This window comes from Ovis canadensis, chromosome 15 (genome assembly GCF_042477335.2).
Source record: "Ovis canadensis isolate MfBH-ARS-UI-01 breed Bighorn chromosome 15, ARS-UI_OviCan_v2, whole genome shotgun sequence".
Taxonomy (NCBI): Eukaryota; Metazoa; Chordata; class Mammalia; order Artiodactyla; family Bovidae; genus Ovis; species Ovis canadensis.
Genome location: NC_091259.1, coordinates 35,478,384 through 35,495,871, shown reverse-complemented (window position 1 = coordinate 35,495,871; position 17,488 = coordinate 35,478,384). Strand labels below are relative to the sequence as shown.

Below are 17,488 nucleotides of genomic sequence, written 5' to 3'. Positions count from 1 at the left end.
GACCTCACTTTTTAAAATAAATCATCTTTTAATAGTTGTAGACCTCATTATAAAGGCTGACTTTCCTTAAGAGGTTAACTTATAGGTATTAACCTTACCACTGAAATCTGCAAGTTAACCTTTCTTGCCCAAGATTTCATTAGCCTTTCAGATTTAAAGACTTTCAACCCTGGCTTTGAACATTGCCCTTTTTTAGGCTTTAATTTTGCTGTCTGGCAGCTAATATTGTTAATGGGAGATTCTGAGCTGCCAAGGTGAGTATGCATTAAGGTAGTTTTTATGTCATTTGCTAAAGCTTCAGTCTCCTTGGGCTTTCAGAGTAAACCAAATTTAGATAACTATATAGGGAAGCTTTTGAACTCCTGAAAAGCTTAAAAATAAAAAAGATACTAGTCTAAAGTTAAACACAACATTGTAAATCAACTCCACTTCAACAAAATTTTAAAAAATTAAAAAATTTACAGTCAATAAAGTGAAAGTGAAGTCGTGTCCAACTCTTTGCGACCCCGTGGACAGTAGCCTGCACCAGGCTCCTCCATCCATGGGATTTTCTAGGCAAGAGCACTGGAGTGAGTTACCATTTCCTTCTCCAGGGAATCTTCCCGACCCAGGGATCGAACCCAGGTCTCCTGCATTGTAGACAGACGCTTTACCATCTGAACCACCAGAGAAGTCCATAAAAGGCCTGGTATAAAGGAGATATACAATGTGACATTTTTTTTCTTGTTTTATTTTTCCTTAACCCTTACTTATGTTTAGGATACTTACTTTTTGTTACATGAGCCAACATATAGAGAGCTTGGAAGCGATACATGTAACAGCAGGCTAGTATCACCAGTCTGTAGAGAGTTTTTAAGTTAAAGTGAGAAAAATGACAGTTGTTTCATTGAAAAATTAAAATAATGTGTATACATACATTGGAGTACTATGAAGCCATTTAAAAGAAGAGATAGATCTATTGTTATAACGGTATTAATGTATAGAGATGTCAAAGTGACTAGGGAATGATTTGACAAAACAATTAACTGTCAAGTATAGTGAAAGTATAGAACTGTGCTGCCTACTTTGATGGTCCCGAGCTACATGTGGTTGTGTATTAACATGTGGCTCGCTTGAATGAGGAACTGGGTTTTTATTTTTATTTAATATTAATTTAAATATAAAAACCGGAGCTATTTACAATTAAAAGTGTTTGAAATGATGTTAATGATAGTAAAATATAATATTAGAATTAATTTCACCTTTTTCTTTTTACTTTTTTAATGTGCTACTAGAAGAGTTAAAATTGTATGTGAGACTCACATAGTATTTCTGTTGGATACCACTACCCTAGAATGATATAAAATAAACTATTAACAGAGTTTCCTCTGGGGAATAAATGGAAGGGCTTAATGGAATAATGGAAGGGCTTAGACAGAGGAAAACCTTTGGTCTTTTGTTTATATACTAGGTATTTAAAATGTTTATAATGAACATTTATACTTATATATTAATACTTTAATAAATATTTGATGAAAAGGTAAAAAGGAAGAAGGAACTGATAACACACCACAAGTTTTTAGAAAAGTAGCAAAATAAAGACTAAGATTAAAATACAAATGAGTAGTTTATATCTTTGAGGTTGTTGAATGGAAAGTTGTCATTTCCATTTTTTAAAAAGCACAGCTATATGTAATATCTGTGTAGTTCTTAAGTGATTCCAGTTGTTCTCCCTAAGTTTTATTTTGGTTAGGTTTTGGGAGGGACATTTTTGAGCTTCAACTGATCAATGATCCAAAACTTCAAGTGACCAAATGTGAACTTTTTGGTTCTTGGCAGCGTCTTTGTGTCTTTTTGTGGAGCTTAAAAGATTGCCGAGGCCTGCTGGGACAAGGCAAGGACTGTCTCTCTCAAGTAGTAAATATTTCCTACTTTTAGGAACTTGGAGGGATACCTGTTTCCCCCCTTCTTAATGACGTTTATATCTGTTCCCTCCCAGCTCTGCAAGTTTGAAGTCTCCTTTAGGCAGAAATGATTGTTAGCGCTTCACACGACAAAAGAAAGAGTTGTCGGTCCCTCTCGCTGTGCCGTCAGCCTCTCATTTGTATCACTCTCACTTTCCTGCCTTTGCACCAGGTCATGGAGACAGAGCGGATGATTTATCTGGTGACAGAATATGCTAGTGGAGGGGAAATATTTGGTAAGTACACCTCTTGCATTCTTTAAACAGCGATTGAGCATAGTATGGCAAATTTAGAATAGCTGTTCCACGCCCTTGTCACTTGAACAGCTGGCACTCGAGGCTGTCCTTCAGTGCTGTCATCTTCTACCAGCAAAGCAGTTTCAATGATTTTTGAGTCGCCTCTTAAAGTTCTCACCATCTTTGTTTCCTTAGCAAAGGTGGTTTGTTTGTTTCGGTCAGGTGTTGACAGTTGAGATTAAAGATCTTCAGAAACAAAACATTTCTCTGAACATGAGGGTCTTTCCTATTGCCAGATTCTAGTTGGGGTGACAATATGTGACAGAACCCCTTCAAATGTGGTGGGCCCCTGCTGTATAGGAAAGAGTCTCTCGGAGCAAACAGTCTCACCCTAATGCATTCTTTAACGTTTACTTAAATATGACATGTAATTTTATTCCTTACCATGTGTTCACAGTTTCTTTGGTGATTCTTGTAATTTAGGAGATTTTGTGTTCAATAACTGTGTTTTTTTTTTCCTCTAACACTTAGCACAACATTAGAATTAAGCTGGAGAATTTGTTACCAGGAAATAATGTCATTTTGAGGTGGTAAAAACTGGCCCCCCTCATTTTTTCTTTTGGTAGCTGTGATAAATGGAGCCAAATAAAGACTAAACTTTCAAACCTAGATTGACATGTCTTTTTATTTTTTAATTTTGTTTCTTCTTGGCATGTGAATATAGAAAAGGGTTTCTTATGTAGTTTAGGTTTATCTAGTTTGTTTTTTTAGATTTTGATTTGGTTTAAGTCTGGATGGTAAGAACTTTTTTAATTTTTAAGATATTGGCACTTGCTAAGTGCCTAATATATATTAAAAAGCATGAAATCACCATTAAGTGGCATTTTCTTATTAGTGATTGGTGAGTTGTGACTGAAAAATTTTTGATATCATGTTAAACTGAAAGCTGATCATTTTATATCTAATAATCTTCAAAATAAGTGTGAGTCTTTTTTTGTGTGTGAGTCTTTTTAAAAAGAGGTATCATTTCCTAATGACGTTTTCACTTGGCTTTGTATTTGCTTATGTATAATGGCAATCTTGGGAGCAAAGAGACCTTGTCATCTTAACATTCATAATAATCAAAGAACCAAACACACTGCACATTAGATCTGCCTTGCTCCTTAGAAAACAAATTTCAAAAGTACAGAAAAGATGACAATGCCTTGGTCGTAGATTCTTCGTGCCAGGAACATAGCTCATGGCATGAGGAAATAGAATAGTACTTCTCATGGTATTATTATAAAAGATCTGGAGGAGGAAGAAATTGCTGTTACTGAAAGAAATGACTGTGCCTGCACAAGGATAGAAGTGTCTCATGAGATCTCGTTTTTAAAAGTATCTGTATCAGAGATGAAAGGATGGGTTTAATCAAGAATATGCGCTCTGGAGGCAGCTACGCCTGGTTTTGAATCACATTGTTGCCACCTATTTGCTTTTTCACTTGGATTCCAGGCCTCACATTCATGGCCTATAAAGTCAGATCTGTAATATCTCGCTTGTAGTTGTGACGATTAAATGAGATAGCACACAGAGAGCCCTAGCACTTTGCTTCCTTTACCTCCGGGTAATAGAGCGAGTGGTTGATCGACTGCTGGCAGGAGAATGCGAGACACTCTGCTGCCCTCCCCAGTGAAACCGGTGAAAGTAATTTTAAAAAACCTCTAGACTTCGCCATTTAAAGTCTCTGGAAATGGTTCTGAGGGTGAACAGCAACTGGAGAAACATTTATTCAAGAACATCTATGAAAATTTGGTAAGAAATAAGAGAGCTTGTGGTCGTTAAGCCAGTGCTACTTCCTTCTTCCCCTCTATCCAGCTCAGCAAGGTGGAGATTCCAACTCAGCAGGGTTACTCCAGCCAAGACCACAGGCCTTCCCTCTGGCCTCCCCTTTTCACCTAGACTAATGGATTTCTTCCTGGAGGAACGGGGCATAAACATTTCTCATCCTGCCCTGGCTACGTATTGCTGAATCATGGGTTAGAGCAGTTGAACAGTGAGGACTCCTTTGTCTGCCCAACTCATACTTGTAGAGTTTGGGTGAGGCACTCCAAGAATACTGGGACCCAGCTCATTCATGCTTTATGTTATAAACTAGTAGGTCATCTCAAGAGAGGCAAGCAGGGAGAATTTAGAATCTGCGCCCTTTCTCTGCACTGAACTCTGCTCCTAGAGAGGGAGCGTTACTCAAAGAAAGCTTTGCCATTGTCCCCGTGCCTAGCTTCAGAGTCCTGGCTCAGAGATTGGTCCAGAGAGAGAAACACACCATAACACATATAGCTCCTAATTTCTTCCCGTAGGAACTGACTTCATTTGCAACAGAGAATGAAGAAGTTTAAGCCTGAAGGCACTCATAAAAACAGTGGAGGTTGTGGTAAAAGGCATTTCAGGGGAGATTTGAGCAGGCTAAACTATAAGCCAGCTAGTTTGCAAGCAAGAACCAGGGAATAGAGCATCACAAGAGCCTTCTAAGGTCAGAAGAAAAATCAAACACTAATTTTAGGACCTGTTCCTTCAAAGGAACGAGAATTTGATTAGATTGTTTATAGACCGGTTTATGTTCTAGGGCATTGTTGAAAATAATAGAGCAACTAGCCACAATTTTTGGATTTTAACAGCTGGGCATGGTTAAAGAAAGACAGGAAGAGAGCTATACCCAAACCATGGTGATCCAGTGATCTGATGGTAATTGTAGATGTAACAAGATGTGTGCCTCCCTGAGGAATAGCATCAGAAGCTGATCACTATGTATAGGGGAATTCAGTTCAGTTCATTCGCTCAGTCATGTCTGACTCTTTGTGAGCCCATGGACTGCAGCACACCAGGCCTCCCTGTCCATCACCAACAGCCGGAGTTTACTCAAACTCATGTCTATCGAGTCGGTGATGCCATCCAAACATCTCATCCTCTATCGGCCCCTTCTCCTCCTGCCTTCAATCTTTCCCAGCATCAGGGTCTTTTCAAATAAGTCCACTGTTCGCATCAGGTAGCCGAAATATTTCAGCTTTAGCATCAGTACTTCCAGTGAACACTCAGGACTGATCTCCTTTAGGATGGACTGGTTGGATCTCCTTGCAGTCCAAGGGACTCTTGAGTCTTCTCCAACACCACAGTTCAAAAGCATCAGTTCTTTGGCACTCAGCTTTCTTTATAGTCCCACTCTCACATCCATACATGACTGCTGGAAAAACCATAGCCTTGACTAGATGGACCTTTGTTGGAAAAGTAATGTTTCTGCTTGTTAATATGCTGTCTAAGTTGGTCATAACTTTTCTCCCAAGGAGGAAGCGTCTTTTTATTTCATAGCTGCAGTCACCATCTGCAGTGATTTTGTAGCTGCCCCCCCCCCCAAATAAACTCTGCCACTGTTTCCACTGTTTCCGCATCTATTTCGCATGAAGTTATGGGATCAGATGCAATGATCTTTGTTTTCTGAATGTTGAGCTTTAGGCCAACTTTTTCACTCTCCTCTTTGACTTTCATCAAGACGCTCTTTAGTTCTTCATTTTCTGCCATAAGGGTGGTGTCATCTGCATATCTGAGGTTATTGATATTTCTCCTGGCAATCTTGATTCCAGCTTGTGCTTCTTCCAGCCCAGCGTTTCTCATGATGTACTCTGCATAGAAGTTAAATAGGCAGGGTGACAATATACAGCCTAGACGTACTCCTTTTCCCATTTGGAACCATTCTGTTGTTCTGTGTCCAGTTCTGGCTGTTGGTTCCTGACCTGCATATAGGTTTCTCAAGAAACAGGTCAGGTGGTCTGGTATTCCCATCTCTTTCAGAATTTTCCACAGTTTATTGTGATCCACACAGTCAAATGCTTTGGCATAGTCAACAAAGCAGAAATGGATGTTTTTCTGTAACTCTCTTGCTTTTTGGATCCAGCAGATGTTGGCAATTTGATTTCTGGTTCCTCTGCCTTTTCTAAAACCAGCTGCAACAGCTGGAAGTTCACGGTTCATGTACTGCTGAAGCCTGGCTTGGAGAATTTTGAGCATTACTTTACTAGCGTGTGAGATGAGTGCAATTGTGCAGTAGTAGTTCAGTTTGAGCATTCTTTGGCATTGCCTTTCTTAGGGATTGGAATGAAAACTGACCTTTTCCAGTCCTGTGGCTACTGCTGAGTTTCCCAAATTTGCTGTCATATTGAGTGCAGCACTTTCACAGCATCATCTTTTAAGATTTGATATAGCTCAACTGGAGTTCCATCACCTCCACTAGCTTTGTTCGTAGTGATGCTTCCTAAGGCCACTTGACTTCACATTCCAGGATGTCTGGCTCTAGATGAGTGATCATACCATCGTGATTATCGGGGTTGTGAAGATCTTTTTTGTACAGTTCTTCTGTGTATTCCTGCCACCTCTTCTTAATATCTTCTGCTTCTGTTAGGTCCATACCATTTTTGTCCTTTATTGAGCCCATCTTTGCATGAAATGTTCCCTTGGTATCTCTAATTTTCTTGAAGAGGTCTCTAGTGTTTCTCTTTAGTCTTTCCCATTCTGTTGTTTTCCTCTATTTCTTTACACTGATAGCTGAAGAAGGCTTACTTATCTCTTCTTGCTGTTCTTTGGAAGTCTGCATTCAGATGGGTATATCTTTCCTTTTCTCCTTTGCTTTTCACTTCTCTTTGTTTCACAGCTATTTGTAAGGCCTCCTCAGACAGCCATTTTGTTTTTTTGCATTTCTTTTTCTTGGGGATGGTCTTGCTCCCTGTGTCCTGTATATTGTCACAAACCTTTGTCCATAGTTCATCAGGCACTCTGTCTATCAGATCTAGTCCCTTAAATCTATTTCTCACTTCCATTGTCTAATCGTAAGGGATTTGATTTAGGGGAATAAACTTCCCCTAAATTTAGAGGATTTGACTTGTATAGGGGAATAAACTTCACTAAAACAAACCAGTCAGTCACTAAACAAACAGATAACAATAATATTCTCCAGAAGGGTGGAGCACCTAGAGGTGCCAGAATGTATTATGTAAAACATCTAATTCCAACAACAGCAAACTGTGAAGCATATAAAGAAACAGGAAAGTATGACCCATTTACTGAAAAGGAAAGTATGACCCATTTACTGAAAAAAAAGCAGGCCATAGAAACTGCCTGTCAGAGTGGCCATATTTATCAAGAAAAGACTTTAGCCATAATGGAAATGTTCACAGACTTAAAGGAACCCACAGTTAAAGTGGTGAAAGAAGATATGATTACAGGGTCACTCAAATAAGAATATCAGTAAAAAGGTAGAAATTATAAAAAATAATTGAAAGAAATTATGGAATTGAACAGTAAAATAACTAAAATGTATCAGAGAGACTTAACTATAGATTTGAACTTGCAGAACAGGAAGTGAATTTGTAGATAGATAGGAGAAGGCGATGGCACCCCACTCCAGTACCCTTGCCTGGAAAATCCCATGGATGGAGGAGCCTGGTAGGCTGTAGTCCATGGGGTCATGAAGAGTCAGACATGACTGAGCGACTTCACTTTCACTTTTCACTTTCATGCATTGGAGAAGGAAATGGCCACCCACTCCAGTGTTCTTGCCTGGAGAATCCCAGGGACGGGGGAGCCTGGTGGGCTGCCATCTATGGGGTCACACAGAGTCGGACATGACTGAAGTGACTTAGCAGCAGCAGCAGCAGGCATGTTATAGGGCTTCCCAGGGGGCACTAGTGGTGAAGAACCCACCTGCCAATGCAGGAGACATAAGAGACATGGGCTCAAGCCCTGGGTTGGGAAGATGCCCTGGAGAAGGGCATGACGACCCACTCCAGTATTTTTGCCTGGAGAATCCCATGGACACAGGAGCCTAGTGGGCTACAGTCCATAGGGTCGCAAAGAGTTAGACATGACTGAAGCGACCTAGCATGCACGCATACAGGCATGCACGCACACAGGCTTGTTAATGCCAGTTGCAGAACAAAGAGAAAAATGAGTTAAAAACCATGAACAGACCTTCAGAGAAATGAGAGGTACAATCAAATGCTCCAACATATGTATAATGGGAGCACCAAAGGAAGAGAGAAAGGAGCAGAAAAAATATGCAAGAAAGTAATGGCTGTAAACTTCACAAATTCATTGAAAAACAATAACCTATATATCTAGGAATTTCTTCAAAATCCAGTTAGTAGTAAACACAAAGAGGTCCACAAACAGATATATCATAGTAAATGTAATGGAAGTTAAAGACAGGTATTTAAAGCATCAAGAGAAAAATGATGCATCACTTAAAGGCAATTCCTTAAGTTTTGGTAGTAGACTTTTCAGCAGAAATGATGGAGGCCAGAGGCAATAGGATAACATTTGTAAAGTGCTGAAAGAAAAAGAAAAACAAACAAACTGTTAACTAAAATCCTATATCCAGTAAACCTGTATTTCAAAAATGAAGGCGAAGTAGAGTTTCTCAGATAATCAAGCGCTGAGAGATTTTGTTGCTGACAGAGCCACATTATAAGAAATGCTAAAGGAAGTTCTTCAAGGTAAAAGCAGATGACCTCACATGGTAATTTGAGTTCGTACAAGAAAGAAAGGGCACCAATAAATGTCATGTAATCATAAAAGACAGAAGTGACACATACTTTCTGCTTTTTTCTCTTAATGTATTTAAAAATAAATATGAAATACATTATTAAGGTTATAGTGTATTTGTATTTGTATAGTGTATTTGTATAGTGTATTTGTCAATAGCAGCACACTGGAGGTGGTGTGTGTATGAGAAAAACTGCATTTGCTTAAGGAATTCATTATAGATCACACAAATAATTATAGTGGTGTATTGTTGGATTTGTAGCATTAATCAATGTAATTTTGTTATAAAAACACTGGACACAGAAAAGAGAGTAAACGAAATGACACTATAAAGGAGAAACACTTCTATATAACCATCAAAATTAAGCTGGTATAAAATCAGAACCTCATTTGAGTAAGATAAAATATACATGTGAAACACTGAAGTCGTCACTTAAAAAAATACCCTCAAAAATTGCAATGCAAAAGTCATTAAAGAAATTGAAATGCTTTGTTAGAAAATATTCACTTAATGCAGAAGAAAGCAGTAATGAAGAATAAAATAGACAAACTATATGGAAAACAAAAGGTAAAACAGCAAATGTAAATCCATTATCAATAATTATATTAAGTGTAAACGGGTGGGATAATATAATGCAAAGGCAATGATTGTTAAACTGAATAAAAACACATGGTCTATTGTGTATGCTATCTACAAGAAACATACTTTAAATTTAAAGATACCAATAAACATGATCCACTGGATCATCGAAAAAGCAAGAGAGTTCCAGAAAACCATCTACTTCTGCTTTATTGACTATGCCAAAGCCTTTGACTGTGTGGATCACAACAAACTGTGGAAAATTCTTCAAGAGATGGGAATAGCAGACCACCTGACCTGCCTCTTGAGAAATCTGTATGCAGGTCAGGAAGCAACAGTTAGAATTGGACATGGAAGAACAGACTGGTTCCAAATAGGAAAAGGGGTACGTCAGCCAGGAGAAATATCAACAACTTCAGATATGCAGATGACACCACCCTTATGGCAGAAAGTGAAGAGGAACTAAAAAGCCTCTTGATGAAAGTGAAAGAGGAGAGTGAAAAAGTTGGCTTAAAGCTCAACATTCAGAAAATGAACATCATGGCATCTGGTCCCATCACTTCATGGCAAATAGATACGGAAACAGTGTCAGACTTTCTTTTTTTGGGCTCCAAAATCACTGCAGATGGTGACTGCAGCCATAAAATTAAAAGACGCTTACTCCTTGGAAGAAAAGTGATGACCAACCTAGATAGCATATTGAAAAGCAGAGACATTACTTTGCCAACAAAGGTCCATCTAGTCAAGGCTATGGTTTTTCCAGTGGTCATGTATGGATGTGAGAGTTGGACTGTGAAGAAGGCTGAGTGCCGAAGAATTGATGCTTTTGAACTGTGGTGTTGGAGAAGACTCTTGAGAGTCCCTTGGACTGCAAGGGGATCCAATCAGTCCATTCTAAAGGAGATCAGCCCTGGGTGTTCTTTGGAAGGAATGATGCTAAAGCTGAAACTCCAGTACTTTGGCCACCTCATGCAAAGAGTTGACTCACTGGAAAAGACTGATGCTGGGAGGGATTGGGGCCAGGAGGAGAAGGGGACGACAGAGGATGAGATGGCTGGATGGCATCACCGATTCGATGGATGTGAGTTTGAGTGAACTCCGGGAGATGGTGATGGACAGGAAGGCCTGGCATGCTGCGAGGCCTGGGGTCGCAAAGAGTCGGACACAACTGAGCGACTGAACTGAACTGAACTGAACTGAATTAACTGAAAGTAAAAGGATGGAAAATGTTGTATCATGCTAATAGCAGTGATAAGAAAGCTAGAATATCTATGTTGATATTAGATAAAATAGACTTTAAACACAAGAGACTTTCTTTTTCTACTTACTAGATATAAAGAGGGATATGATGGGGAAAAGGGGAATATGATGAGAAGGTAATATGTTAGTATAGTAAGCTGTAACAGTTATAAACATATGTATATAATAACAGGGCACCAAAATATATCAAACAGCAACTGGCAGAAATGAAGGAAGAAAAAGATAGTGACAACAATTGAAAGCTTCAACACCCTCCTTCAATAATGGATAGAAACATTAGGCAGAAGATCAACAAGGAAAAATAAGACTTGGTCGACCAATACCCAGCTATACCTAACAGATACTGATAGCATACTCCATCTAATAGCAATACAATATACATGCTTATCAAGTAAACACAGAACATTCTCAAGGATAGACCATATGCTAGGTCATAAGACAAACATCCATAAAATTTAAACTTATTCAGTTTTAGTAGTAATACTAAAATGTTTTATAGCCACAATGGAATGAAATGAGAAATGAATAGTAGGAAAATGTGGGGAACTCACACATATGTGAAATTTAAAGTGTATTTTAAAGTAAGCAATGAGTCAAAGAATAAGTCAAAAGCAAATTCAGAAAGTACTTTGAGATGAATGAAAATAAGGACAGTATTTCAAAACCTATGGATTGCAACTAAAAGGGTGCTTAGACAGAAGTTTATAACTGTAAAATTATACAAGTTTATAACCGTAAAATGCCTATAGTAAGAAAGATCAACTACCTAGTCTTCTATCTTAAGACAATGAAAGAGTAAGAGTACCCCAAACCTAAAACAAGCTGAAGGAAGGAAATAATTATAGCAGAAGTTAATGAAAGAATAGAAAAAAATAGAGAAAATCAATGAAACCAAAAGCTGCATATTTGAAATGGTCAACACAATTGGCAAATCTTTAGTTAGATTGACCAAGCAAAAAATGAAACACTCAAATTACTAGAATCATAAATGAAAGAAGAGATATTACTAATGATCCTAAATTAATAACAGTTGTAAAGGAATACTTGAGCAGTTATATATTCACAAATCGTATAACTTAGATAAAATGGACAAATTCCTAGAAAGACACAAACTATTGAAACTGACTCAAGAGTTATACAATCTGAATATATCTATATCAAGTGAAGAGATTGAAGCAGTAATCAAAAACCACACATAAAAAAGTCCATGTCCAGAGGGCATCACTGCTGAATTCTACCAAATATTAAAAAAGAATTACTAATAACAGCAAACTTTCACAAACTCTTCTAAAAATAGAAGAGGAGGTGTACATGATGTGTGTATACTTGATACTTGACATATACCTGATACCAATACCAAAGACATCACAAGGAAAAAAAAAAAAACCACTACAGACCAGTATCTCTTATGAATATAGTTGCAAAATTCTTCAAAAGGATAGTTACAAACAAAGTCTGGCAGCATATAAGAATTATACACTGTGACCAAGTAGAATTTATTTATTTGCAAAGAATGCAAGGTTGGTTCACCATATCAGAGCTCATGAATATAATCGGTTCAGTTGCTCGTCATGTCCAACTCTTTGTGACCCCATAGACTGAGGCATGCCAGGCTTCCCTGTCCATCACCAACTCCCGGAGCTTGCTTAAACTCGTGTTCATCAAGTTGGTGATGCCATCCAACCATCTTGTCCTCTGTTGTCCCCTTCTCCTCCCGCCTTCAGTCTTTCCCAGCATCTGGGTCTTTTCCAATGAGTCAGTTCTTTGCATCAGGTGGCTGACGCTTTGGAGCTTCAGCTTCAACATCAGTCCTTCCAATGAATATTCAGGACTGATTTCTTTAGGATTGACTGGTTTGATTTCCTTGTAGTCCAAGGGACTCTCAAGAGTCTTCAGCAATCACAGTTCAAAATCTTCAGTTCTTCGGCGCTCAACTTTCTTTATGGTCCAACTCTCACATCCGTACATGAGTATTGGATATACGTGAATGTCATATATATCAATAAAAGAAAACACAAGATAACATGATCATCTCCCACGCATCTATGCCCAACCTATGTCAAAAGAGGCAAGAGTATACAATGGAGAAAAGACAGTCTCTTTAATAAGTCAGGCTGGGAAAACTGGACAGCTACATGTAAATTAGAACATTTTCTAACAGCTTACATGAAAACAAACTCAGAATAGATCAAAGACCTAAATATAAGGCCATACACTATAAAACTCTTAGGAACACATAGGCAGTATACTCTTTGACATAAATCACAGCACTATTTTTTTTGATCCCCCTCCTAGAGTAATGAGAATAAAGACAAAAATAAATAGGACCTAATTAAACTGAAAAGCTTCTGGACAGCAGAGGAAACCATACACAAAACACAAAGACAACCCACAGGCTGGGAGAAAATGTTTGCAAACAAAGCAACCAACAGGAGATTAATCTCCAAAATATACAAACAGCTCATGTAGCTCTATGTCAAAGAAAACCAAATAACCCAATAAAAAAAAAAGTGACCAGAAGATCTAAATGGACATTTCTCCAAAGAAGACAGATAGATGGCCAAAAAAGCACATGAAAAGATGCTCAGCATTACTGATTATAAGAGAAATGCAAATTGAAACTACAGTGAGGTGTCACCTCACACTGGTCAGAATGGCCATCATCAAAAAGTCTATAAATAATAAAACCTGGAGAAGGTGTGGAGAAAAGGGAACACCCCTACACAGTACTGGGGATGTAAATTGGTACAAACAATGGAGAACAGGATGGACGTTCCTTAAAAATCTAAAAATAGAATTGCAATATGATCCAGCACTCCCACTCCTGGGCATATATCCAGAGAAAACTAATCTGAAAGGCTACATGCACCCCAGTGATTATTGCAGCACTGGTTACAATACACTACATGGAAGCAACATAAATATCCATCAACGGAGGAATGGATAAAGAAGATGGGGTACGTATATACGATGGACTATTCCATCAGTGGAGGAATGGATAAAGAAGATGTGTTATGTATATACAATGGACTACCACTCAGCCATAAAAAAGAATGAAATAATTCCATTTGGAGCAACCTGGATGAGTGGTTAGTCATCAGTATGTTTAAGGATGAAAGAATAGGTTTAAGGGTGAAAGCCTTCATACCATCCGTATTTAAGTTGAAAATGAGGCCACAAAATATGAAAAAGCCACTGTTGATGAGAGACGATTGCGGTATGGCAAAAACCACCACAATATTGTAAAGTAATTATCCTCCAATTAAAATAAATTAATATTTAAAAAGCCAAGGAAAATAGAAATTTTAAAAAGGATTAGTGTTAAATGCTGTAGAAAAGTCAACTACGATAAGGACAGAAAAGTAACTTCTGACTTTGTGATGATGTTCTCAGTAGTCTTAAAGAGCTGTTTCACTAGTGTAGTAAGAATAGAAATCAGAATGTAATGGGGTGAGCTATGAGTGTATAAATGTTATATAATAATTCTAAAAGACATATTGACATAATCATTGAAAATAAATAAAAGTGATGGTCAACAGAAGAGTCTGAAATGCAGTACTTGGGTGCAGTCTCAAAAATGACAGAAGGATCTCTGTTCGTTTCCAAGGCAAACCATTCTATATCACAGTAATACAAGTCTGTGCCCCAAACTAATGCCAGAGCAGCTGAAGTTGAATGGTTCTATGATCACCTACAAGACCTTCTAGAACTAACACCAAAAAAATGTCCTTTTCATCATAGGGGACTGGAATGCAAAAGTTGGAGGTCAAGCAATACCTGGACTGACAGGCAAGTTTGGCTTTGGAGTACTAAATGAAGCAGGGCAAAGGCTAACTGAGTTTTGCCAAGAGAATGCACTGGTCATAGCAAACAACCTCTTCCAACAACACAAGAGATGACTCTAAGCTTGGACATCACCATATGGTCAATACTGAAATGAGATTGATTATATTCTTTGCAGCCAAAGCTCTATACAGTCAGCAAAAGCAAGACCAGGAGCTTACTGTGGCTCAGATCATGAACTCTTTATTGCAAAATTCAGACTTAAATTGAAGAAAGTAGGGAATACCTCTAGAACATTCAGGTATGACCTAAATCAAATCCCTTATGATTATACAGTAGAAGTGACAAATAGATTCAAGGAGTTAGATCTGATGGACAGAGTGCCTGATGAACTATGGATGGAGATTCATGACTTTGTACAGGAGGTGATGATTAAGACCATCCCCAAGAAAGAGAAATGCAAAAAGGCGAAATGGTTGTCTAAGGAGGACTTACAGATAGCTGAGAGAAGAAGAGAAGCTAAAGGCAAAGGAGAAAAGGAAATGTATACCCATCTGAATGCAGAGTTCCAGAGAATAGCAAGGAGAGATATTAAGCCTTCCTCAGTGATCAATGAAGAAAAATAGAGAAAAATAGAGGAAAACAATAGAATGGGAAAGACTAGAGATCTCTTCAAGAAAATTAGAGATACCAAGGGAACACTTCTTGTAAAGATGGGTACAATAAAGGACAGAAACAGTATGGACCTAACAGAAGCAAAAGATGTTAAGAAGAGGTGGCAGGAATACACAGAAGAACTACACAAAAAAGACCGAGATAACCATGATGGTATAAGCACTCACCTAGAGCCAGACATCCTGGAATGTGAAGTCAAGCATCACTACGAACAAAGCTAGTTGGAGGTGATGGAGTTCCAGTTAAACTATTTTAAATCCTAAAAGATGATGCTGAGAAAGTGCTGCATTCAGTTTGCCAGCAAATTTGGAAAACTCAGCAGTGGCCACAGGACTGGAAAGGGTCAGTTTTCATTCTAATCCCAAAGAAAGGCAATGTGAAAGAATGTTCAAACTACTGCACAGTTGCACTCATCTCACAGGCTAGCAAAGTAATGCTCAAAATTCTCCAAGTGAGGCTTCAACAGTACATGAACCAACAACTTCCAGCTGTTGCAGCTGGTTTTAGAAAAGGCAGAGGAACCAGAGATCAAGTTGCCAGCATCCATTGGATCATCAAGAAAACAAGAGAGTTTCAGAAAAATATCTACTTCTGCTTTATTGACTATGCCAAAGCCTTTGTCTGTGTGGATCACAATAAACTGTGAAAAATTCTTCAAGAGATGGAAATACCAGACCACCTGACCTGCCTCTTGAGAAATCTGTATGCAGGTCAGGAAGCAACAGTTAGAACCAGAATTGGAACAATGGACTGGTTCCAAATTGGGAAAGGAGTATGCCAGGGCTGTATATTGTCACCCTGCTTATTTAACTTCCATGCAGGGTACATCATGCAAAATGCCAAGCTGGATGAAGCATAGGCTGGAATCAAGATTACCGGGAGAAATGTCAATAACCTCAGATATGCAGATGACACCACCCTTATGGTAGAAAGCAGAGAGGAACTAAAGAGCCTCTTGATGAAAGTGAAAGAAGAAAGTGAAAAAGTTGGCTTAAAACAACATTCAAAAAACTATGATCATGGCATCCGATCCCATCACTTCATGGCAAATAGACAGGGAAACAGTGACAGAATTTATTTTCTTGAGCTCCAAAATCTCTGCATATGGTGACTGCAAAATGAAATTAAAAGATGCTTGCTTCTTAGAAGAAAAGGTATGACCAACCTAGACAGCATATTAAAAAGCAGAGACAATTACTTTACCAACAAAGGTCCATCTAGTTAAGTGAGTGAAATTTCTCAGTCGTGTCTGATTCTTTTTGACCCCATGGATGGAGGTAGCCAAACAGGCTCCTCCGTCCATGGGATTTTCTGGGCAAGGGTACTGGAGTGGTTGCCATTTCCTTCTCCAAAGTTTTGGTTTTTCTAGTAGTCATGTATGGAATGTGAGAGTTGGACCATAAAGAAAGCTGAATGCCAGAAAATTGATGCTTTTGAACTGTGGTGTTGGAGAAGACTCTTTGAGAGGCCCTTGGACTGCAAGGCGATCAAACCAGTCAGTCCTAAAGGAAATCTATCCTGAATATTCATTGGAGGGACTGATGCTGAAGCTAAAGCTGCAATACTTTGGCCATCTGATGGGAAGAACTGACTCATTGGAAAAGACTTTCTGGGAAAGACTGAAGGCAGGAGGGGAAGGGGATGACAGGATGAGATGGTTGGATAGCATGACCATCTTGATGGACATGAGTTTGAGCAAGCTTTGGGATTTGGTGATGGACAGGGAGGCCTGGTGCATTGCAGTTCATGGGGTCACAAAGAGTCGGACACAACTGAGCAACTGAACTTAACCGAAAAGTGACAATATCAGAGTCAAGAATATCTTCTCTCCAATGAATAAATATAAAACTAGACTAAATTGTCAGAAACACTCATTTAGGGTTCTGTAAATGAACGAATGGCGAGCATCAAATTGAGAAGCTTAACTTGTGAAAAGCTTTTAGCTTGTGATAAGAACATGGGAGGCTTGGCTTTCTTGCTTGAGCCCCTGCATCTTTCACCTCTTCCTCTAGGGGAAGCGGTGTGATCCAGGGCTAGCTGGCCTTGTGACTAGGATCTTTGTTGCCAGAGGCAGATGATTTGGAATGAAAGATGAAAAACTCATGCTCAGTTGTGTTGTCAGTGAAAATAGTAATTTTGGTAGAAAACAAATGTAGTGGGCTCAAGGCCTTGCAAGCTAGTGTTGTGGCCTTGCTAGGGGTGAGCAGCAGTATGGCCCACTGGCCAGTAATCTAGTAGGGAGACCTTGTTACTGCGAGAACCATAGCAGGGTAGGATACCCTTCTCCATTCATCTCTGGTTTCCTGCTGCTGCTGCTGCTGCTAAGTCACTTCAGTTGTGTCCGACTCTGTGTGACCCCATAGACGGCAGCCGACCAGGCTCCACTGTCCCTGGGATTCTCCAGGCAAGAACACTGGAGAGGGTTGCCATTTTCTTCTCCA

At 38.9% G+C, this 17,488-nt stretch overlaps 1 protein-coding gene across 6 annotated transcripts in view; it reads left to right on the top strand.

The window, feature by feature from the left end:
* SIK3 (SIK family kinase 3) overlaps nt 1-17,488 on the top strand; it is a 263,960-nt gene that overhangs the window by 148,071 nt on the left and 98,401 nt on the right. For all 6 annotated transcript variants that reach the window (XM_069555268.1, XM_069555269.1, XM_069555266.1 and 3 more), the window contains exon 3: nt 2,116-2,179. In XM_069555268.1, coding sequence (XP_069411369.1) covers nt 2,116-2,179 — 64 coding nt within the window. The remainder of the gene's footprint in view (nt 1-2,115; nt 2,180-17,488) is intronic.